At 41.2% G+C, this 23,031-nt stretch overlaps 1 protein-coding gene across 1 annotated transcript in view; it reads right to left on the minus strand.

Annotated features, from left to right (window-relative positions):
* RYR3 (ryanodine receptor 3) overlaps positions 1–23,031 on the minus strand; it is a 185,999-nt gene that overhangs the window by 134,810 nt on the left and 28,158 nt on the right. The window contains exons 2-4 of the mRNA XM_053474626.1: positions 12,193–12,312; positions 7,146–7,253; positions 28–102 (exon numbers count right to left, since the gene is read on the minus strand). Coding sequence (XP_053330601.1) covers positions 28–102; positions 7,146–7,253; positions 12,193–12,312 — 303 coding nt within the window. The remainder of the gene's footprint in view (positions 1–27; positions 103–7,145; positions 7,254–12,192; positions 12,313–23,031) is intronic.

The following is a 23,031-nucleotide window of genomic DNA, read 5'->3' on the forward strand; positions in this document are numbered from 1 at the left end:
AATGTTGGCGTAAGCGTCAGAACTCACCATTCCACTGAAGGAATGTCGAAGTAGGATTGCGTGACCATAGAGTAGCGTCCTGTGTCCACCTCCATGAGAGGCCTGGGGTACAGTAAAGAACATGTCACGATATGAGGCCTGTGCAAATGCAGGTATACAGTTTGCTTTTGTTCATTCCTCGGAAAGAGTGGGAGAGATGCGCTCGAAACATATTGATTTGTGATGGTATAATAAGACTCAGGAGTACACTTGGAAGTCTTGGGCAGCCAAGCCATGTATCAAGTCTATGACAACACAAATCAATTACAAAAAGAATGTCTGTAGGTTCCTTTTATATCAGCTGCATGCCACACCAGACCTGCACCTTCTCACGAAGGAAAAAGCATTCATCTATATCTCCTCGACACATTGCCTGGATATGCATTGCAAGCAATCTGGTTACTGTATTTTCCGTTAGCGCCATGCCTTACCTTCCGGGTAAACTTCTGCAAAGCATTTTGAGGAATTAAAAAAAGGAAACGGTGATCAAAAAACTCCAACAAAGATTTGCAGCAAGCATAATCGATTAAACCCACGGGAAGGATTAACACTGTAATCTTCCTAGAAATATTTGATTAATAGAAGTAGACCCAACAGTTGAAAGCATTTGTTGGTAGCTGTGTAAATCCATGCTACAGTAAGGTGACAATTAGATTTTTATTTGAACAGTACTCAAAAGCTGTGGGCTTTAACCCCTTCAATCCCCTATAGACGTACCGGGACGTCCAAAAAAACGCCCACTAAGAAACCCCTATGGACGTACTGGTACGTCTAGCCCTTTGTGCGGCATCAGGGACACATCCCTGCATCGTTTGACAGCCTGGACTCCCCCCTGGCAGCAGAACCCAGCATCGCTGGCTTTCTGCTGCCCGATCTCCTGTAACAGCTTCCAGAGCGAAGCCAGAAAACTGTTACAGATAGAAATGCCCGATCGCGTGATCGGGCTTTCCCTTCCAGGTGACGTCACTACTGACGTCACCTGGAAGTTCACGGGAGGATCGGGTATCCCTGCAGGGTCTGTCTAGACCCTGCTGGGCTACTCGATCACTCCGATAAGGGAGTTTGAGGTACCAAAAACCCCTGGGATTGAAGGGGTTAAAGAAGCCTCCTGTAGGGAAATCTTTACCAAAAACAATGTTACCAACTATTTTGGAAATTACACTTTTACTTCCTTAGTAACATAGTAAACAGTGCAAACATTACTAACATTAGATTGCACACAGAATTCTTGGCTCCATCTCTCTTGTAGAGGCTGAGCCTTAAGTCGTTTGAAAGACTTTCACAGCTCAGTTATGGCGTCAAGAGCTTTAATATTGACTCCTGCTACCAGGTGGACATATGATAATATGGTGTTAAAATACTGTAGGTGCACGGATTTGGTTCCTTCAGTGAACCTGTCTAGTCAGAACGGGGCCAAGGTATGAAAAAGAAAAGGCATTGACTTAATGGTTTAGTTGTCCTGGCTTCCGCAGATGCTCCTCACGCCCTACTGTACTAAATCATACAAATGAAACAATGGCACAGAATGTATATAAAGCACGTTGGAATGGTTATACTTTAAATATTTTCCTTTAATATTAAATGTATATTCACAAATTACCACTAGGCAGACCTATTTTTGCTGTTTGGACGCTACATTTGGAAACTGGTCATCAGGGTTTGTAAACTGCCAATGTATGAAAGAACAAAAGGGTCAGAAACCTCTTAATTAAGCCTGAGACGGGTTTTGTAAACTGTAATAACGCTATAACCATGCCACTGGCCAGACATTGTCTAAGCTCTTCTGTAGCTCCAGCTATTCAGGAAAATGATGAACAAATGAGCGTTTTGGGTTCAGAAGCCAACGCAGATTGAAGTAGTAAGGAAAATAGCTCCCTCCCCACACACACTTCTTTAGCATTAGACTTCTATATATCCTAAAAAGTTAAAGTGTGTGTCCAAAGAGAACAAGTAGATGGGAAAGAAGAACAATCAAGTGTTCTCAAATTCCGCAAGGATCCTAGGCAGGTGTTTTTTAAGCTTACCGATCAGAAGGGTTTATTTGTGGATTTGTATGATTTGTATGATCTGTAGTAGCAACCTGATGCCCGAGAGCTCAGAGTCTGACAAGGCTACAGCTTAAACAAACACACCGTATGTCCCTATGCACCCAGTCGATACCTGAGCGATGCGATAACCTCTCTGAACATAGGACGCAATAAAAATAAATTGGGCAGGAAAAAGTTAAATTGACTGTTAAAATATAATGCTTATTAATAATATTAAAACCAAATGTCTAACACTACCAAACCGGATCCTAAGACTCCTGAAATCTGTAGTAATATACCGCAGTTTAATCTCTCAGATTGTCTACTTAGATTTGAATGTGATGCATGTTGGCAGCTAGCTGCAGTTGTTACTTTAAATGGTGTTGAAGGAACTTATTCTGAGAGATAGTTTAATTAAATTGTACCTGTCCCCCGACATAACTACCTGTTTTGAGACTAAGTAGGTAGAGTTCTCTTGCAATCTGCCTACGGTTTAGGAGATATCGGTACAATTAATATGTCCCTATAAAATTAAAATGAGCACTGAGCAGATTTCCGGCTGATCATTCATGGTTGCAGAATGAATGAGGAGGCTCCGACTAGGAACGCTCTCACCATTCAAGTAGCCAGGACATTATTAAAATATGCGCAGTTACAAATGTCATCTTTATTTTATCTTAAAGGTCAATAAAGCCAAAGCAGAAGCAGGGGGTTGAGAGCATAAATAAAACATATGAATCACAGCCCTCCAGTAGCGCAGGGCCTGCTCCTCTCCACCGGTTCCTGGCATTTACCCCTCCTGCAGACAGGATGAGAGATTCTTCTGATTCTTCTGGTTTGAGTCGTTATATCGGGATATCTGGGCAGACTAGATGGACCAAATGCTTCTTATTTGTTGTGAAATTCTGCGTTTACATCTATTCATCCCTAGGAAGTGCGTTTAGTACCTTATGTCATCAACAGGAACCCAGTAACACATACAGCTTCCAGCGAACAGCCAACATTTAAGGTCTGAACACAGCAGATACGATCATTTCGGCAGCTCTGTTATATAGACTGAATATCCGTTTGAATCTGGCTACAGAGTTTAAAGCATATGGCATCCGGTTCAAAGTTGATGATAGGGAATCCATGCATTTCTAATGTCCAACAGAATGATCAGGGTCTGGCCTTATAACTAACATCCCCACAGAATACAGCGTAATAAATATATCGAAGTTTATCAATCTTTTGGGACACCTAGAAGGAGCACCTTCAAAGACCATAAAAGAGGCTCTGTGAAATAAAGCACTGTACATCCAGGGCTGCGATCTGCAAAGCAGAATTATTTTTATTACCGCTGACATCGGGGAGAAGGCATTAACAAAACTCAAGGCTGCCAGCAGAATGTAGACCTCAACTGTGCATAATCAGCAAAATCTGCGCACAAGCGAGTGTCCGAGCCACGCACTCTCCCATGGGCCACTTCTCTGCTGTTGGGTCCACAACACGCCAATTAAAGGCACACAAAAAGCTGTCTCATCACTTCCATTCTGACAGCTCAGCTCCATCCACACTCCTAGGGATGCCTCTATACATACACATCACAGACATTCCTTTTCATATAAAGCAATCAGTTGCCTGATAATTACATCATTAGTGTACTTGCAATAAATGGGATGTATGGCGTACTAAGGGGAAAATACAATGGGTACTAAAGGGTCAGAGGTCGTTATTAAATACCGGCCGCCACAACAGACATCTACTGTTACAGAGACATAACTCTGATAGAAATAATTGAACATTTACAATCTTTCAGCTCTGCAACTCTTATTTTTCATGGCCAACTCATCTACAACTAACACCCTTCTCATTAAACCTCAGTGCGATGCAGTGCCACGTATTGCCACAGAACCGCCAACAGCTAGAGAGACAGAAGTTACTCCACATCATCGACGTCACGTTAAAGAAACAGAAAAAAGTATTTGTTTACATTGTGTATGTTTGTTTACAGTAAATATTTTCATAGCGTAAACACAAAGTCAAAGTTTATTACATTTTTTTGTAAAGTTTTGGGACTTTACAGTATGTGATAATGTATTAACCCCCGCTTTGCCCTTCCCTTTTTAGAATTTACGTGACTGTAGTTAGAAACAAAAAAAACATTCAGCATATAAACCATTTAAAGTCAGGGATCTGTTTAGTTACTTAGAGGTGTGACTCTAAGATTATAAGGATCTGGGTAACGCCTCATGTTTGCGTATCAGTCGGACACACTCACATATTCTAGTGTATACACTATATGCAATCTTAAAGCAGCAGTACTTTCAGCTCTTGATCAATGAATTACTGGCAGTGAAAATACACAGCGGTTTCTCTCGGTGCAGATTGATCACTGATACACATACCTGGGGACTTTCTAGGGTAGGCTACCCAGGGCTCTCCCTCTTCTAGGGGACGACTACTCACTAAGGGGGCAGGGTTAGTCCTAGATAACAATAAATGGGTTGGGAGTGGGGGTGGCTAAACACCCCTCCCCCGCTGCAAATAAAGGGGAGAGTGACCCGGAGATTCTGGGAAGCAGAGCTTTGCACGGAGGCTATGGGTCATCCCCAGAGAGTTCTCAGGTATGCTAATAAAATAGGTTAGCAGCCCCTGAGGTACTTCCAGTTCCATACATCAACCAAGGAAGAACTGCATAATCATACTCAAAGTCAACTTTAAAAATATGTGGTGGCCAGTCACTCTTTTGCAGAGACCAATCACAGGCCGGTGTAGCTGGGAAGTTCCTGGGCTGGCCCCACAGAGCCCTGCTGCTCCTTAAAGGAAGAGGGTTTGTTTGGGTTAAGGAGGCACAAAGAATTTAAAGGGTCTGAGAGGGTGCGAGGTTCAGATAGGACCTGGGCAGAGGTTGGTACCAAACACTTGATTAAACAAACTGCCCCAGAAGTCCCATAATCAGCTCTGAACAAAATGCAAGGCCCAGGGCGACTAAGTTGGGTGCTGCGGGTGGCCTTAAGGGTAACAGTAACTTAACTTGAATGATGACACCAAGTGGTATACAAATAAAGCGGGTGTATAATTCATACAGACCATCTGTTTTGATCTATAAAACCCTACATTTACTAAAGTGTAATGAACTGCAAAATGCAACAAAGTCTTGAAGGTGACATTTCTTCTTTTTTTAGCTAAACTAATGACATGACTATTGCGTTTTTGATGCAGCTGAATCCTAGCACTTCCTGATAAAATAGAGAATAAAAACAACAACCGTGGTTCTAAAAACACAAGAATGTGTGTGTCTTAATATGTGTTACGCGATGGGAATGCTGCTTTCACATGATGCGCGCTGCCGTTCCTCTAATAGACTTTAATACGTATAAATGAATATAGTTTTGTAAAGGGTAATCTTAGAGTCAAACCTTAAAGTTTAATGTATACAGGCATCTCCTGATAATCAAGAAAACTGGAATTTTGAAACTTGTTAGAAAAAGTTTGTTTTTAAAAAGAATACAAGTCAAGTAGTCAGCACACAGCTCCATCCACAGAAGACCTGTCCAAGCAAAAGTGAAAGAACGTGAAAGGGATGGAGAGAAAGAGAAAGGAGGAAGAGAGGAAACCAGTGGAGTTGGATAGGAAGTCCTTTCCCTTGAAAGTGTCTCAGCTGAAACAATTCTGCTCGTTTTTACATCTTGGCGCTGAGGAATAGGAATGCAAAACTACTACCGTACTTTCCATCCATTATCTCGTTGGGAAAAGCCGTATGTATGTTTTCCTATACAGTATGGTGGTATTGGAAGCATTGGTGATGTATGTAACTGATCTTTTCCGACCCCTGCCAGCACAAACTGTAATATCAGGGCATATGGCTTTGTCCAAACAGCACCTTGAGCCCCCCATGAAGTGTATATGGTGGTTGTACACCGAGGGACTTCACTTCTATATAGGGACAGTATAGGTGGATACTTGGTTGTTGGTAAGTATGCTCCGAAGGATAACCTTGGCTATTTCAGGGGTTAAGGAGACTCAGGGAAAAGGGGCTTTACCCCAGGTTCCCAGGTATGGAAACGAGGATCATTGGCCATATTATTTAAAGAGCTACATTAAAATACACTTTCAAAAAAGTTGGACAAAAGCAACCAGGAATGGAAGAGCCCGGTAGGGGCAGAGAGAATAGGGAAAATATGGATTATGCCAGATTCATTTATAGATTTCTAAACACAAGCAGTCGATACATGTTTCATGAACTTCACAAGACATGTTATTGATCAATTCTCTTCTGCTAACATATAGAGCTCCATCAGTTCCTAACCAAAGGGCGATGGGTTGCTATTTGGAGATGCTGGACACCAACAAGTGAAAGGACTTATTGTTACATAATATCTAGAAATCTTCATGCAAAAGGTTGCTAGGAGAGAGTAAAAAAAAGGGAAAAAAAATGGAGAAGCAACATACCCATTTCGACCCGTCTACAGTCTATCAGAATGGAAAACAAAATAGTAGAAAAGATTCAGCAAAATTTCAACAAAAGAGACCCATAACAGGTGTAACCAGTCTATTTTATAAATAAATCACAAGAAAAAATAAATGTGTGCATTGCCCAGTATAAACGAGTACTAATAGTACCAATACACAGAGCTGGAAACTTACCAGGCGTCATCCTGGGTGAATAAAACTATTGTAAAAATCAATAAAACTTAAAGCATAGTAAGTTTACAGGATTTCAACAGATATTACAATGTTGGTTAACTATTACTGTAATGTTTTACGGAAATAACAGAAATATAATGTCCCCTCATAAATGGGCTGCGTTATCTCTGCCAAAGGGGTCTGTTGGGAATTGGTTTTCTATTAAGCTTTTGTAACGTATAGAAAAATACATCATCGAAAAGAATATGGGGGAATCTGATTTATTGCTTCAGAGTGAGAAAAAAACAAACAAAATGCAGACAAAACGTGAAAAGCTTGTCTTTAGGAAACTAAGAATGGGAAGCTCGGTGCAGGACTCCACGTCTCGACTTCTCTGCCGTGACTAAATGACCGGAACAAAGTTTAACCGCTCGAGGGTCTGCTACAATACCGGGCTGGATGGTCACTTACCCCTTCGTTGCCATTTTCAGTTGTGTTTGCCAACATTTCTTGAAGGGCCCTGACGGAGAGGGACTGCTCCAGCACAAAATTACAGATGCAAAGATCTGGAGGAACATACTGCGGAGGAAAAAAAAGAACATTAAGGCCATTCTATGATGCAGCGATTGGCGAGCGCAGTGTATGAGTAAAACTGGACTATAAGTATTGTCTTAAAATAAACCGCAGACTAAAACCAGACAAAACATCTCTTATTTTGGATCACTGTGGACATTTCACAGTTCTAATACTACAGACCTCATAATATTGTATAGGTAGAGCATCTTTAAAGAGGAATTCCCATGGAAAATACAATGCTGTATACAGTAATGTAGGCCGCCATTGGATAAAGCAGGCTTTATCTCGATTTGCTCTTATTAACATTCTTTATCCTGAAGGCTATCATTGGCTTTATCTGTTCAACACCACACCGAGCTGATTCGTAATGAAGTATGTTCCTCCATAGACTAGGTTTGTCAGAGTTTGTGACAGAGCGATTAAGACTGAGCCATTCTATGGGTACATAGGCACTATAAGGAGTCAGGCTGTTTGGGACTGGACTGTGATGTCAGGTTAGGACACACAGAAATGTCTGAAAACATTATATGACACAATATTAAAAAAAAAAAAAAACATACGGTATTTAATCAAATATTTTTATTGCTAAAGATGGTGGCAGTTTCCCTTTAACCTTGTGAGCAGTAAATGAGTCGGGGATGCAGTCTAATAGAGAGACACGCTTTGAAATATATTATGATTGTGTCTTGTGATATAAAGAGACGCTCAGAAACAAGAATGGAAGGACTATGTGATGACAGATAAAGGCTATCGGCCTGAAAAACATAACTAATAGCTATAGAAGTAAAAACATGGGTGCTGTAATGGTTCACATTGTTGCAGATTCATTGTGACAAAAAGAAAGTGCTTTTGTCAAATCACCAATTGGTATAATTGCAAGAAAAATATTGCTTTTTAAATAGTAATGAAATTGTACAAAAGCGGATTGAGCAAACAAAAAGCTTGCAAAAACGGGTAGTGTAATATTGTCTTATTATGAATGTTACTATGGACACAAGGAAACCATAAATAAAAAGAAAGCCTTGCCTGTGCTGGGATATAATCATCTACATGTTGGTCTTTTAGCTATAACCGGCTCCTGGCTCTTTTAGACACCACTTCAGCTGCTACAATGCCCTATAAATTGTGCTTCATTCATTTAAACTCCAATGGCTGCTCACTGGAAGGACAACGAGGGTTCTTCTTACCAGAAAACGGCACAGTTCACCTTATGAACCGCTTTTCATCATCGTATGGGGAACGTGCATAACATATGAACGCAAGGTCTTAAAAGGGTTCACCTGCTTAACCAACGTAAGAAGTCAGGAGTGTCCTCCTAATGCACCGCTACAGTGCTGTACTGTGATTAGAAGGCCACATATGAATTAGCTGCTGCACATAGCAGGTAGTGTTATATTTATTAGTATCTGTTAAAGTCCACAGTGGTAAAATCGGCCACTGGTGACATTTTGTGCCAATGTCTGGTACGTGATCTGAAATCAAATGCAAGCCTTCAATCATTGCTCAGCAGATTCGTCAGAGGTGTGGTGAAGCCTGGAGATGTGAAGCCTTCCGCTGACAACAGGATTGAGCACTTTGTCCAAACGTTGAAATATCATGGTTATTGGGAATCATTATGTGTGTGTGTGTGTGTGTGTTTAAGTTATTGTCGTTACACATTGTGTATACGTATATACCTTTACAAATCTATATTTGCACTGTGTTTCTCTTATCTACCCCGCATTGCGATCTTGTAGCCCACATAGCACACATCAGTCAGGTTCTATTTTAACATTTCAGAATGGGGTAGATGATAAAGGTCGCAGAGTAATTGCACACTGCCACGCTGTGAAAAAATAGTGCTTAAGTGACTCATTTGTAAAACACTGATTGCACGATTTGACGTCATCATACTTAAGAACGAGAATAGTTCAGCGTTGTGGACATGGTAATATGTACGAGCATTATAGTAGATTCTCTACACCTCCCAATATAGCGGTTTCTCTGTCCTACTCAAGTGACTAATTAAAGGGCCAAAAGCCGCCTTTGTTTGTCTATGTATCTGTATGCGTGTGTGTGTGTGTGTATATATATATATATATATATATACACACACATATATATATATATATATATATAGAGTATCATCAGAGGGAGGCAGATAAATCACACGCTGCCCAAGATACATTTACCTAGAGAGATGTCTGTTTTATACGTCCCAGTAAAACATTTTTTCTTGGAATATTAATGATGGTGCACATTCAGTTCTTCACGTAAAGACAGATGTGGATTACTGCAATAATTCTGTGACTGGAATGGAAAATACCTTTTTTGCTGTGAATACTCATTAATTAAAAAAAAAAATGTGTTTAGCTCTCTGCTAGGTGTCTTCTGGGACCTACTAACCTCAAAAGACTGACCTTTAAGAATATGTTACTGAGCAAGACTCTAGTTTTCCTCTTTAATCAGGGATTGTGTCCTGCATCCACAGACCATCAGAGGTTGACTCGAGTGGCTGAAGCGACACTCCACTGTCCCACGAAGCCCCCCAAACAATAAGTACTTTGCATGTGTATTCATATGCGTTGTTCATAATTGAAGTACTTACCATAGCGAACAAATCAGTGGCAGGAAAGTGCCGTCATTGAAATCAACAGGAGCGCTTTCTACATGTGCACACATGGGTCTCCTCAGACCCCTGCCCGGACGGTTTGCCAAGCCAGCGCTGGAGCAAACTGGTGGCGAGTATATCACATGCACAAAGACCCCCCAACAGTCACAGCCAGAAATGGTGAGATATTGTAGGCTTTTTGCGTCTGGTTATAAAAAGGTTTCAAGAGAAGTTGGATTTTTTTCTTTTCATTATTCAATTTATAAAACAAAAGACATAGATGAGCATATATAGAAGGTATCTATGGTGAGGAGCAATAAATAAAGAGCAGGCATGGCGTAGTTATACTTAGGCATATGCAAGTAACATGCAATGCTCTACTGTTAACAGCACACATGCAGAAGGGTATTTCCCCCCCATGGGTCCATCCTGTACAGGTGCGGGGGGGCTCTTATTTCTACAACCTGATAAGGTCAAGTTTTATGGTTTTGCTTACTGGTGCAAATCGCCTGCGCATTACAAACTAAATCTCTGTCCCGCTTGCTGTGTTGTTAAACCTCGACCCATAGAGATACCTCACAGTCCTGCATTTTCCGGATGGCTGCTTGTAATTCTGTGCAATTTAATCTTGGAGATAAATGCTTACCAAATACAAGACAAATTGTCAAAACATGACGATATTCTTCACTGGATCCCACCTGTGCTGTGAATGTAAATGTTCTACTTTGTATTGATCACAATGCTTCTCCCTGGTCAGCATTAAACACATCTAAAGTCACTATACATTATTCCACGAATGCCCATCCCCCGTCGTCTCGGTCAGCACATCCTGTAACCGGATTGCAAGGCTGCTGAACATTAGACCTACATTGATAGAATATATAGGATATATACCTACATATTTTAACAGGCCAATCCTAATACAAAATTCTTGTAAACGCCTACAGCTAACTTCTAAAACATCAGATCCCCCTGTGCCTGCGCGATGCCATTTGGCTAACATTCGGATTATGTTGTGTGCAGTTACTTTTTCTTCTGTTATTTTAACACAGAAAACAGGAAATGAACAATATGCAAACATTCAAAGATGTCTGTTTTTCCAGATGAGGTACGTTAGGTTCTGTTTAGGTTAGAAATGTAGAAACACCCAGTATGGCCAATTGGTGCTACAACCATTACTGTACAATTATAATAAATTGTAAGTCATTTGAATTGAAAGGTTATCGGCCCGTGGGACCAGAACCTAATACTACAATACAAATTCTTGGTATCCTTTGTTATCCTCACATACTCAGCAATGAGTTAATGTGGCAGTGATGTAATAAGTGAGCAAAGCTATGTCACATAACGCTCATATCTCATGGCAACAGTGGGGTCTATTCACTAAAGGGAGCCTTGATAGGACAGGAAACCAGCAACTTGACTTCACTATTCATTATGGCTTGTGAGCCGGGCCCTGTTTACCTAATGTATCGGTTCGACTTAGTCTGTCAGTTCTAGTTTTGTCAGACCCTTTGAACGTATGGACAGAAAGAAACTAAATAAAAGGAAAACAACTATATTAATATTAATAAAAGGAGAAAAGTATAGTTAAAATGATACCATTTATTGGCTGAGAGTTTAATTGCGAGCTTTCGAGACCAAGTTGTTAGGTCCCTTCCTCAGGCATTAATGAAGCTAACACAGACTCTTCTAAATATAAAAGCACAGTTCATACAGTAACTTGAGATAAACACAGAGGTATTGGGGAATTCGTTCAGCAGTAAATTAGCCGGACTAGCAGAGATCCAGTGGACAGATACGGTTCAATCAAAGCATCCTTGGTCAGTTTACTCCCTGGTTAGAGGGGCCATAAAACCATTTGACAGATGCCAGATTCATGAAGGTGTCAAATGTTCCCAGGAATAAGTTGTTTGTAGTTAAAAGGTATAAAAGGTACAAAACCTTTTTATCATATTAATAAAAGGACAGCCAAGCGAGCTTCTCAGGTAGAAGGAGCTTGGCTGGCCCTGTATAATGTATAGTTAAAGTGAATGTCTTCAAAGTCTCACCACCTATTAAATTACACATTATAGGGGGGCCAGCTCGGACCTTCTTGTTGTTCTTGCACAGTCGGCCCTTCATAACGAAAAGTGAATCAAGGGAGTAGAAACAACAAGTCTCCTTCCAATCACCTGAATAACACCCCATGTGACGTTACTCACCAAATCCCTCACGCACGTGGCAAATAAAACATTCGGAATACAGGCTGCATATTGTTATACATTGGGGGGGGAGTACATATGGTTAATATTTGGTGAAATATAGATGGAGTGTCTGATTCTGTACAAAGAAAAAGTATAAAGTACTTACTTTAGCTTCTGAAGTTGGTTCCAAGAAACATAATCGATTCCCGAGTCCCTCAGCTGCCAAGCAGAATTTCCTTTGTTCCTTGTGTATGGTGGCAACACACTGAAGGACAACCTCATCATCCTACAGAAACACACAAATCAAAGAGGCATTGCTTAATCGGTAGTATGGCAGGCTTAATGAATGAACATATTCAAATACCCCCCCAAGGGTCCCTCTTTTGGACTTATATGTCCCTTTTTCCCTCTCATGGTGTCCCTCTTTTCTAGGAGCTCAGAATGTATCACAGGGTTCTACAGCCATACACGTTACAATAACGCGTATAAAAACAAAAGGAAAAGGATTTACAAATAAAACTGTAAATAAAATGCACGATTCTTCTTGTAAATAACAAAGTCACATTTCTAAGCATATTCAAGTGTCCTTCGTCATGTCAAGTATTGGCAGGTACTTGTGTTCTACACATACATACATACGTCCATACATATTACACACACACACACACACACACACACACACACATTCATACAAACACACAGAATATTTATATGCTGCACGTTAGCACTTTCGTCTCTTCCTGATGCGATTGCGTGGTCGCTGGGGAGAAGGTCACAGCAGCATGCGCAATCGCCGGGCCGCTCCATCACTGCAGACATGCTGGACATGGCAGCACATTACATCTTCTATCATACTGCAGGGAGATTCAAGCTCGTGTTCTCTATAGCCCAGCAAATATAGATGATAACTTCTGAAACACTGGACTATAACTATAAACCTATATCATATACATATTTTTTTGTAATGTTGGTTTCCATGGCGATTGCTCTCGATATAGAACTGTAAGTTGATAAAGCCAACTCATGGAGCAATCATATCCCGCGCATCAAGGAATGCAAATGCCATCGCGTTCTTCTTAAAAAAACATACTGGCGATATTTATATTTATTAAAATCCTTGCTCGGTTTGCGGAGATTAATGATCCGTCGCGTACATTACGTGGATTGTTCGGAGACTTTACCCACGGCATTTCCTTAGTACAGATTGATTCATTTCGTCCCCGGCTGAAACTCATATCATTTTACGGCTTCCTTACACATTTGTTTTTAGAGAAATTTCTAAGCATATATTATATTATTATTATTATCATTTTTACTACAGTCTGTATTTATATGTATTCATTTTTCCATACATTTTATATAATGGTATCTCAATTGTGATTTTTTTAATATGATGGAATTATTTAAATAATGAAATGCAATAAAGCATATATGTTTTATTAATCTAGTGTCACAATAATGCATTCATTAAGATCTGAACAATACTACTTTTATACAATAAGCACTTTCAATATACCATTTTCTTAACCCCCAAGTGAAACCCCCTCGCAATGTCCCGCATCCCTCTATCTTTCCCTTCCAGGGGCTCCAAAAATTACAGTAATCTGTATAGAATTTCCAAAAAATGTGTTTTTAAATAACATTTTTCTAAATATCATAGATTAATCCTTTAAAAGCCTTTGTTGTCAACGTGTCACATAAAAAAACCCAATTGGAAAAGCCCGCCGCTGGGCATAAGCGCAGAATGAAAGGGGGGGAATGATTTTATCTGATATCGCTTCCATAGCAAAAAATAAGAGCGTCTACGGCTATAACATTGCAGAGGAGAAACGAAAAGCGGATTCTTGTCATACTGCCGCTTCCTTCAGGCGAGGAGCGTTCAGACATTCCTCCCCGACACTCTGAAGTCTAAAATAGACATGTCATCGTCTGCTGTCATATGTTCACAGGACACACAAGTCGCATTTCAGCATCATACCCTTTACACATTTTCTCAATTTAATGCGGGACAATATAAATTTCTGGACATTGCACGATGTGCTCTACTATAATTAAGCTGGCCATGTGTCAGAGGGTGTCATGCCAGCAGCCAGGCTTATATATCAGGCACATCTGGTATGACGGATTCGGCACACGCAGCACTATTTATTTATGTAAAATCCCGTCGGTTGCTAACTCTGTTTAGGCCGTTTCTTTCCACCACTGGCCCAAAAGGATTGCTCTGAAATAAATATGATTTTAGGCCCATAACGTGGTCACATTTTGATGCAACACTTGCATCACCAATACAACCAGACTAACATCTCTAGATGTAGAGCGGTCAACATAGTCACCGGTGGGATGTCCAGAAAGAAGCACAGAAGGGACTAAGTCAAGGTGTAACCGCTGCTAATAGACATGCTACTCCAGATGCCTGGATGTGTATATGCCATTGCAGTTTGGCGCAGGAAGCTTAGGGGCTGTAATGATATCGCCATCTCCAGATCCCCTTAGGGCTGTGAGAAGAGCGATATATGGTTATTAGAGAGCGGTGTTCTAATGAAATGAACACAAAGCCGTCACTGCACCTTTCAGCACTGAACGTGCCCTGAATAATGCATGAGCTGCAGGAGTGCTGAAAAACCCCCCTCAAATGACTCCAAATAGTTACAGGGAACGGCAATTGTGGGTGAATAATGAGGCAAGTAATTGATGGGCTTTTGTCAGGTCGCCGGTTAACCCAGTCCATGCCAAAGAGAGGCGGCAGTGGCCGGCGTCGTGTCACTGCAGCATTCAGCGGCTATTGTAATTCAGGGCTCTGCAGTGTCGCGGCCGGCCGCTGTCATGTCCGGGAAGCCTCCAGGCACAACGTGTCGTCAATCACTACCAAGCCACCCTCCGCCGTTCAGCTGCTCGATCCGCGCAAGCCTTCGGAAATGTGCTACAAACTAGATTTCTTATCGAATCTACCCGTGCTCGGGCTTCTGTGCACTTGTATTGCCGCTTCCACATTTGAGGTTTTTTGGATGCAGCTCAAGGTGTAGCAGAAGGTCACAAACAGCACATTTATTGTAACATATTGTCAGAAAAACTCTTCATCATCTGCCCCAATTTATACAATTTCATCCAATTTACAAAGTCAATTACAAGGAAGGCAGTAAACCGGAAAGGTGTTTCGTATTCACTACAGCTTGTGCTATGCCGTTGTATGTTGTTTGCCTCGCTGGTTCTCAATTGTTTGATGCAGCTTGTACGATAAGCGTCTTATTCCTGGCCTGCGCATGAATTCTCCATCCCTTCTTCTGATGTATTTATACCCTTCCACCGTTCGAGGTAAAAGCAACACACGCTGGTTCTGGTTCTAGCTCGGTTCCAGAGTGTGTGCCGATGAGCCGTTGTGCCAGGCATCTGTCTCCGTCCTGGACTGGATTGCTCAGCTACATGAACACATAGATGTAGGCCTATGGGCACACCTCCCATGAGTCTTTATTTACGAAAGACAGTCCCTTTTTGGAACCAAGAGTAGCTACCATGTTCTACAGCCATAAATGTCAAAATTACGGGCATGGAAACCGCAAAAAATACATTTAGAAATTAAACTATGTATCCAATTACAAAAAGGTCACATTATATATATATATATATATATATATATATATATATATTACTCTCAGTAAATCCTCATCGTCTACCATGTGTACAGCATTATTACCAATTATTTTAATAGAAGGAATGAGTGAAGAGTGGACCGTTGGCTTCTAATCTGGATACCTGCTGACCCAGTGAGATAATCCTAGTATCGGGTGCATGTTTTGTGAAACCCGCCTGGTTTAATCAGTGAGAATAGAAGCACCGAAGCCGAGTGATGCGATAGCGGTGAATGGTAATAACAGCACAGCAGCAGCCTATAAAATATCCCCCCCCCCTCCATACTGCAAGTTAATTACAGTTTCAACGAGTTCCCTGTGCTCAGTTAGAGAAAAAGCCATGAAAAGGGACAGGAGTATTGAACGTGTCCACACGGTATATATTTTTATTAGATACATAGGGCAATGCTGAGGGCTCACAGCTCAGCTCTGTAGAGCCGTAGAGCGCCATGCGATCAGTGGAGCAGCGAAGGAGGAGGACGGATGGAAGGCGGCCCAGGCAAATTACGGTACGTCTTTATGATTTCCAGCCAATGGCATCGCGTGCCAGATGGTCAGTCCAGGCCGGGGACTATGCATGGTATAACAAAAACTATAAATGCACAGGGATACTTTGCACATACTGGTATATACACGTATGTAATAGCCTGTGATGCTAAGTGCTTTTTCGTGTTGGTAACATGCAAAAGACCATAAAAAAGGATTTTACAACACAGAAAAACAGAACAAAATGACAGTCATGATCTGGCCGGCCGAGGCCAAAGGGCTCATTTCAATAACTCATTGGGTTACTTTATTTTCGTAAACACAGCAGGAAAAAGCCGTGACCTTTTAAAAAGAGCACTAAGTCGCAGGATTTCGGTGATCGCTTGCTCATTTGGTGACTGCTGACATCTTGTCCATCGGAAGGGCCAGGTGTCTGCCCAGCGTGGATTATGGAAGGCATCGTTTTGAATTTGCCGGGAGAGTCCCTACAACAGATCTCGTCTCCCAGCTGTCAGCTACCCAAGGAAAAGACGCATTTATAGGGAATGCTGTCAGCTTAGCACGGACAGTCCCCAAACCGGACACTGCGCATGCATGGAAACAACACAACTCTGTCCTAGAAATAGGGGCAGAACTTGACTTCATGCCGCTTGTGATGTCACACGTGATGTCACACGTGCTCCAGTGTCACGGCGTGGGGTCATGTTAATGTAGGTTACTCATGGGCTGGTTTTAAGTGGAACCTAGTGGTATCCCATCCAAACCATTAGCAGGCAAGTCTATTTACTATATTACTATATACAAAGAGAATTCCCTCTGATCCAAATCAATCCCTCTCACCAGGTAAAGCAAAAGTGAGGTTTATTTACTAATTTTTCAGAGGCTCGTGAGCCGTCTTTTGCTTCAGACATGATTCTTTATCAGACACAATCTATCTGACCTTCGCCATGTTTTATCTTAGTTTGGTACAGCACTCCACAGTCACTGTATACGTCATGTACGAGGAAATTAGCTAAACATACATTACTCTTCAAAAGTTTGGGGTCACTTGGAAAGGTCCTTGTTTTGGAAAGAAAGGCAAATTCTGTCCATTAAAGTAACACGAAATGGATCAGAAACCAGCGCAGACGGGGTTAATGTAAATGACTATTGTAGCTGGGAACAGTTGATTTTTAATGGAATCTCTTCATGAGCATACAGAGGCCCTTTATCACTCCCATCACTCCTGTGTTCCAATGGCCCTTTATCACTCCCATCACCCCCGTGTCCCAATGGCCCTTTATCACTCCCATCACTCCAGTGTTCCAATGGCCCTTTATCACTCCCATCACTCCTGTGTTCCAATGGCCCTCTATCACTCCCATCACTCCTGTGTTCCAATGGCCCTCTATCACTCCCATCACTCCTGTGTTCCAATGGTGCACTGTGTTTGCTGATCCATAGTTAGAAACTCTTGTGTAATTATGTTACAGCTAGAAAGGTCTTTGTTTTCCTTGACAAGTGACCCTAAACTTTTGACCAGTAGTGTAAATACGCAGAGATGTGTGCATTTGAAGATGTCGCACTGCTGGTGGTTTAGTACCATGTTTTCTATCTTTTGCCAGCGGGTACTCCTGGTAAGGGAATGGTTTGTCTATCACAGACAGTATGAGAGGCACAGTCTGCTTCCTATGAAATTCTGTGCTTTTCAGATGCGGATCACAGGTTGAAAAACCCAGATTTGGAAGATCAGATGAATGCCACAAGATGAGTTTCCAAGGAGTTTTGTTTATAAGGGGACACTTAAAGGGATAGATAGGTGGAAGTGCTCAGTATCTGCTTGCCAGCTATACTCACATGGAGGTAGACTCTCGGACACCTTATCTGAGCCCTAAAACCATAGATTGTATAAGATCCATTCCTACACCTACCTTTTACTGAAAATCCTTCTACGTGAGGATCACTGCCGTAACCCATAGTGTTTTCATTGAGAAAAATCCACCGTATTAGTAATCTAGTCGAATCTAAACAATACTTCTGAGAAGGAGTATTTCCCATTTCAAAAGCAAATGCCTTCCCTCTAATGCACACCCAGGGTAACAAACTCTTAGAAATCAAGAAAAATCTAATTTCTGCAAAAAAAAACCCCACTTTTTTAACTTGGCTGCTTGCTAGGAAACCAAATAGCGGTCATCCTATGAAAACCAGGACTGTATGGAGCAGATACTGATCCAACGCAAACCTCAATACTTAAATTATAAAACACAGAAAGAAGCCGTGTAATTGCTGCATTACTACAGAGATACAAAGAACAAATCTCACCTTCTTAATTCAATTCATCCATCAATGTTTGAACGCACAAGCACCAAGTCCTCGTAGTAATACTGAAGCCATGAACTCCCCTGGACAAGGAATTGGCCCCAAAAGCTTCGAAGGAAACGGCTGCTAATAGCTTTTATAATTATTTATTACAAGGAACGGCAGGGTCTTATTCTACTAGCTTCTCTTAATAAAGTACTGATTTATTTAACATAAATAAATGGACAGGGGCGACTTGGCACAGCCTGCTCCAATAACTGATGCAAGGAGCAAGGTTGGCATCTCTATTTCCACCTCTCTTTTCTCCTTCCTCTCAACTGAATCTCTTTATTTCTTCTTCTCTCGGTTGTATCTTTTTATTTGTTCTTCTCTCCTTTGGTGTTTCATCCCTCCCTCACCTCGTCTGTCTCTCTGCTAAAGCAAACACTGACTCTCGCCAGTAAAACCCTGCCTCTGTCACATCAAAACCACTCAATAAAGCGGCTACCTAGCTGTGTCAAAAAAATACTTTCCTGCAGTGTACAAGATTCACTACAATGAAACATCTAGCCCAAGAACGCTACTAGGCCTTGATACCATGGCACGGGTTAAGATGTCAAAGCAGTAGATCTGATGGACTATAGGTTGTTAATTTGAATGTATGTAACGTTTAGGGGTTAGAGAAGTGGCTGAGGTACAGGACACAGTGAACAGTTTATGGGGACACTTTGGGGTTTATCTTCTACAGAGAGTTGTCTAGCAGGTTCCTGCAGTGTGAAGAGCCAAGATTTCCCTGCCCAATCCGTCATTTAATATGCAGAGATTTCACTGATTTAACGCAACTATTATTGTACCCCAAATGCTGATGCCCCCCCACACGTGTCTGAAACACTCAGAAGAGTGGAGTGTCTCTGCTGCTTTTGTCATTCGCCGATACCCTTCATAAAACGGCAAGCCTTTAGATAGCGATAAGGTATATTGACCTAAAGATTTCAACAACAACAAAAAAACACGACTGCATTTATATCAAAACAAACGCTGGCCTTTCTCAACCTGAAATGCGCTCACAGTTGTATCTTCCATATTTAGCGACGGCATGGAGACGTATAGGAGCTAATATCGTCTTCTGAACGGAATGACACATGCGCATATTCCGGAGCTCGGCATCCTCTAAACATAGTCTAGAAACCTGAGTGCATAGAACATGAAAAGGCACTTGTCATAGGGGTATTTCACTCACCGTGGAACACCAATGCACCAGCGCGGTGATAAATGACTGTGCCGGAGACCACTTTCACACCATCTGTTATTCCTGCGGCATTGCTCACACAACTTGCGTCCGCACAAATAATCGCTACAAAATTCTAAATGAACGCTTTTGTTATCAGAGGATATGCAGTGTGGGATTTGAAGATGATTCTACATTCGCTGAATCTTCACGTGGTCCGTGTCGTGTGCAATTTCAAGATACTGTAACAGAAGTGTACGCTGACCCAGCATGGCCACATTTAAGGGCAGTTTTTATGGATGACCATTAAAATAAACCTTTTAACGTGGAAAGCAAACAACGAGCTGCAGTAACACGACATTTGGCTTTTAAAAGCCAACATCTCTACACTCTTTGATGAATGATAAATCAGTCCATTCAGGTCCTATGCTGACCTTTGAGGAATCATAGTCACTGATAAACGGAAATTCAACAAATAACATTGGTTTTATGGGTACTGAGTGTTTTTATATCAAAAATTCATTTAACTTAGGTCCCCGCTTATTTTAGGTATAACTTGGCACATGAAGACATCAGACAAGTTTCCGTGCAGCCCACATTCATAAGTCTTGGGCAAGCAACAGACCCAGCAGACTGCTGAATTAACAGAAATCTGGAAAGCTACCTATAAACATCCCAGTGATATGAAGAATACGTTCAGTGCACAGACACAAACCGTGATAGGGTCTAGAACTAGCACAATACATAGGTATAGTATAACAGGACAAATATGACACTTTCTTAAAGTGGGCTCCATTATCCGCATGTTTCTGTAGAACAGGTCCGTCTGTGTAGACAATACTTTGAAGCACTGAAGAAGATGTCTGCTATGCATTAACAGATAAAGGCTCGTTTATCTAATGTCAACAGCCCCAAGTTTGCTGGCATACTCAATAAGGTGGGGAATGGGACATTTTAACCAAGTCTTTCCTGCTGGTCTCACAGGCCCTCCATTTCACTTTTCATTATATTTATTCACCACCGCCCCTTAACACCCAACTGATCAGAGTTTTCGGATCTGCTGATCCACCAAGTGGAACAGTTACTTTAGGAAAAGGAAGATATAATGATGCCGAATGCAGAGAACATGAAGCTCCGGTGGCTGCTTCCATGAGAACCACATAAGGAGAGTTTCTCATGTTTATCACGTAAACACCGTTACATGGGCTTATTCAGTGGACTGGACTGTAACATGTAGCATTTTGAGAACTGACAGGTTCATTTTAAAGCCATCACTATATTACGTCACATTATAAGCACATTTCTCTCTGTGTTTCATTAAACAACCAAATTGCTTTGCAACGTGTAACTTTCCGGTGAACGGTAGTCTCTGTTGTATATTACGGAGAGAACATCACGCCTCTGACAATCTAAATGAGATATAATGACCTTTCACAATAACATTGAGGGAATTCAAATATCATCATTTCTGCAGTCGCTACTTGTCATGAGTTACTCGCCACTGAAGTTAAATAAACAGCACTATCCTGAAAAAGTCATCTAAATGTGCTGATACTCATTAAATCTGATCAAACGATGGTAAACTGCTCAGCCGGAATACATTTCTATGCCATGCCAGGAGCAGCTTGTGATTCAGTTGGGGAGCGAGGCCACCTCTAGCGATTACAAGCTGTCACTGGCACAGAAACGATATTAATGTGTCTTAAATGCTACAGTTTTTTATCCAATAATCAATAATTCTTTTAATAACATTACTTCTCAGCAGGATCATAACAGCTTTTAGGGGGAAATAGTCTGGTTTCTGTAATTACAAAAAAATATAATATTTAAACCATAACACACACAGACATAAAGCTTCATAACCTCGCAAAGACATTACCCTATGTAGCTATAACACCTGCCAACTGTACAGCTGGGACGCTGGAGAAAGTATGCTACGCACCTATTAACGTATATATTGTATAGGATCAGCTCAACCATTCTTGCTGGAGAAATCTGCCCTCTGCTTGCCCTTCATAATGAATAGTGAGGTGCCGGAGTTAAAACAACTTGGCCTTTAGTAAACAGACCCCAAACACCAGACATACTGGTACAGAAGGAGAAGACCGTCTATTAGATCAATGTTTAATTTATGTTTCAATCAACAGATTTTATTTAGGGCTTGAGTTAAACCCCTCTTGTAATTGGAGTTTACGTAGAGGAAGCATGTGCTGAATGTGGCCCGTTTAGGAATCGCTTGGCAGCTCTATATTACCCCTAGCACTAGGTTAAGTATAAAATGAAGAATGACACACATATAATCTTGAATTACCTGTGCATAGGCTTGTTCTTTTTATCATTAGGGGTCCTCAGACTGGCAACCTCTGTCCACAAGCTCAGGAATATACATATACTGGAGCTAATTATATTAAGTACATCTCACCATTAGCCCAGTAATTAGGCCACCAAGATTAACATTTTAAAACATGTAGCCCACAACATCTTATATCTCAATGTCCCTGTAAAAGAAACGCTGTACCTAGCCACACAACTCAAGGGTCTCTCTAAATGAGAAACATATTGACGCTGGACATAAAAAGGATCTAGCATTGTGTAATGCTTCAGTTTATTAGAGGCAGGTGTCGCATTCTACAAATGGCTTTAGGAAAACAAAACTAGCCCACTGTGACATGTGACATGATATTTATGTTTACGCACCACGCTTCAAGACATGGAAGAATACGATAACGCTATCCTGAATCTAAGATGAGACCAAGGACTGGTTATGGTCATTACTGGTCCTTCCAGTGGGATAAATGGCAGACTAGATGGCCTGAATGGGCCGTAATAGGAATTATGGGACACTTATTTATTATGACTAAATACACAAAATACTTCTCGGGAAAATACAGATTAGAAAACAGACATTTAGGACATCAATACAACTTCTCCCTACAGAGCCCAACACGTGCAGCCTGATTTCATGGTGAAAACAGAAGTGATTTCAGTTAAAAGCACATCTTTAAAGCTCAAGGATTTTCCCCCCTTTATCTCGGAGGATGAGGTTTATCCAACCTAGCATTCAGCCGATCCCCCCTGCTTATCTGTACGTACCTTGTGTTACCCACCAATCAAAATACAGACTTTCAAATGGCAGAGAAAATGGGGAGAATCATTGGAAACGTATCTCCTGAACGGAATACGCAGATTTCCCCACCTTTTTCTTTTTAATAAGGGGCAGCTCCAGGTTGTTCTAATATGCTACAAAAGCATTATTGTTATTTTAAAGGATGCCAAACCTTGTCAGAACAAGATGTATTCCGCCTTGTGTTCCTTAATAAACTGCAGATAACTTCATAACAACAACAACAACAACACTATTATTCAGCCCAAATTTACTGCCGAGAAT

This window comes from Spea bombifrons, chromosome 9 (genome assembly GCF_027358695.1).
Source record: "Spea bombifrons isolate aSpeBom1 chromosome 9, aSpeBom1.2.pri, whole genome shotgun sequence".
Lineage (NCBI taxonomy): Eukaryota > Metazoa > Chordata > Amphibia > Anura > Pelobatidae > Spea > Spea bombifrons.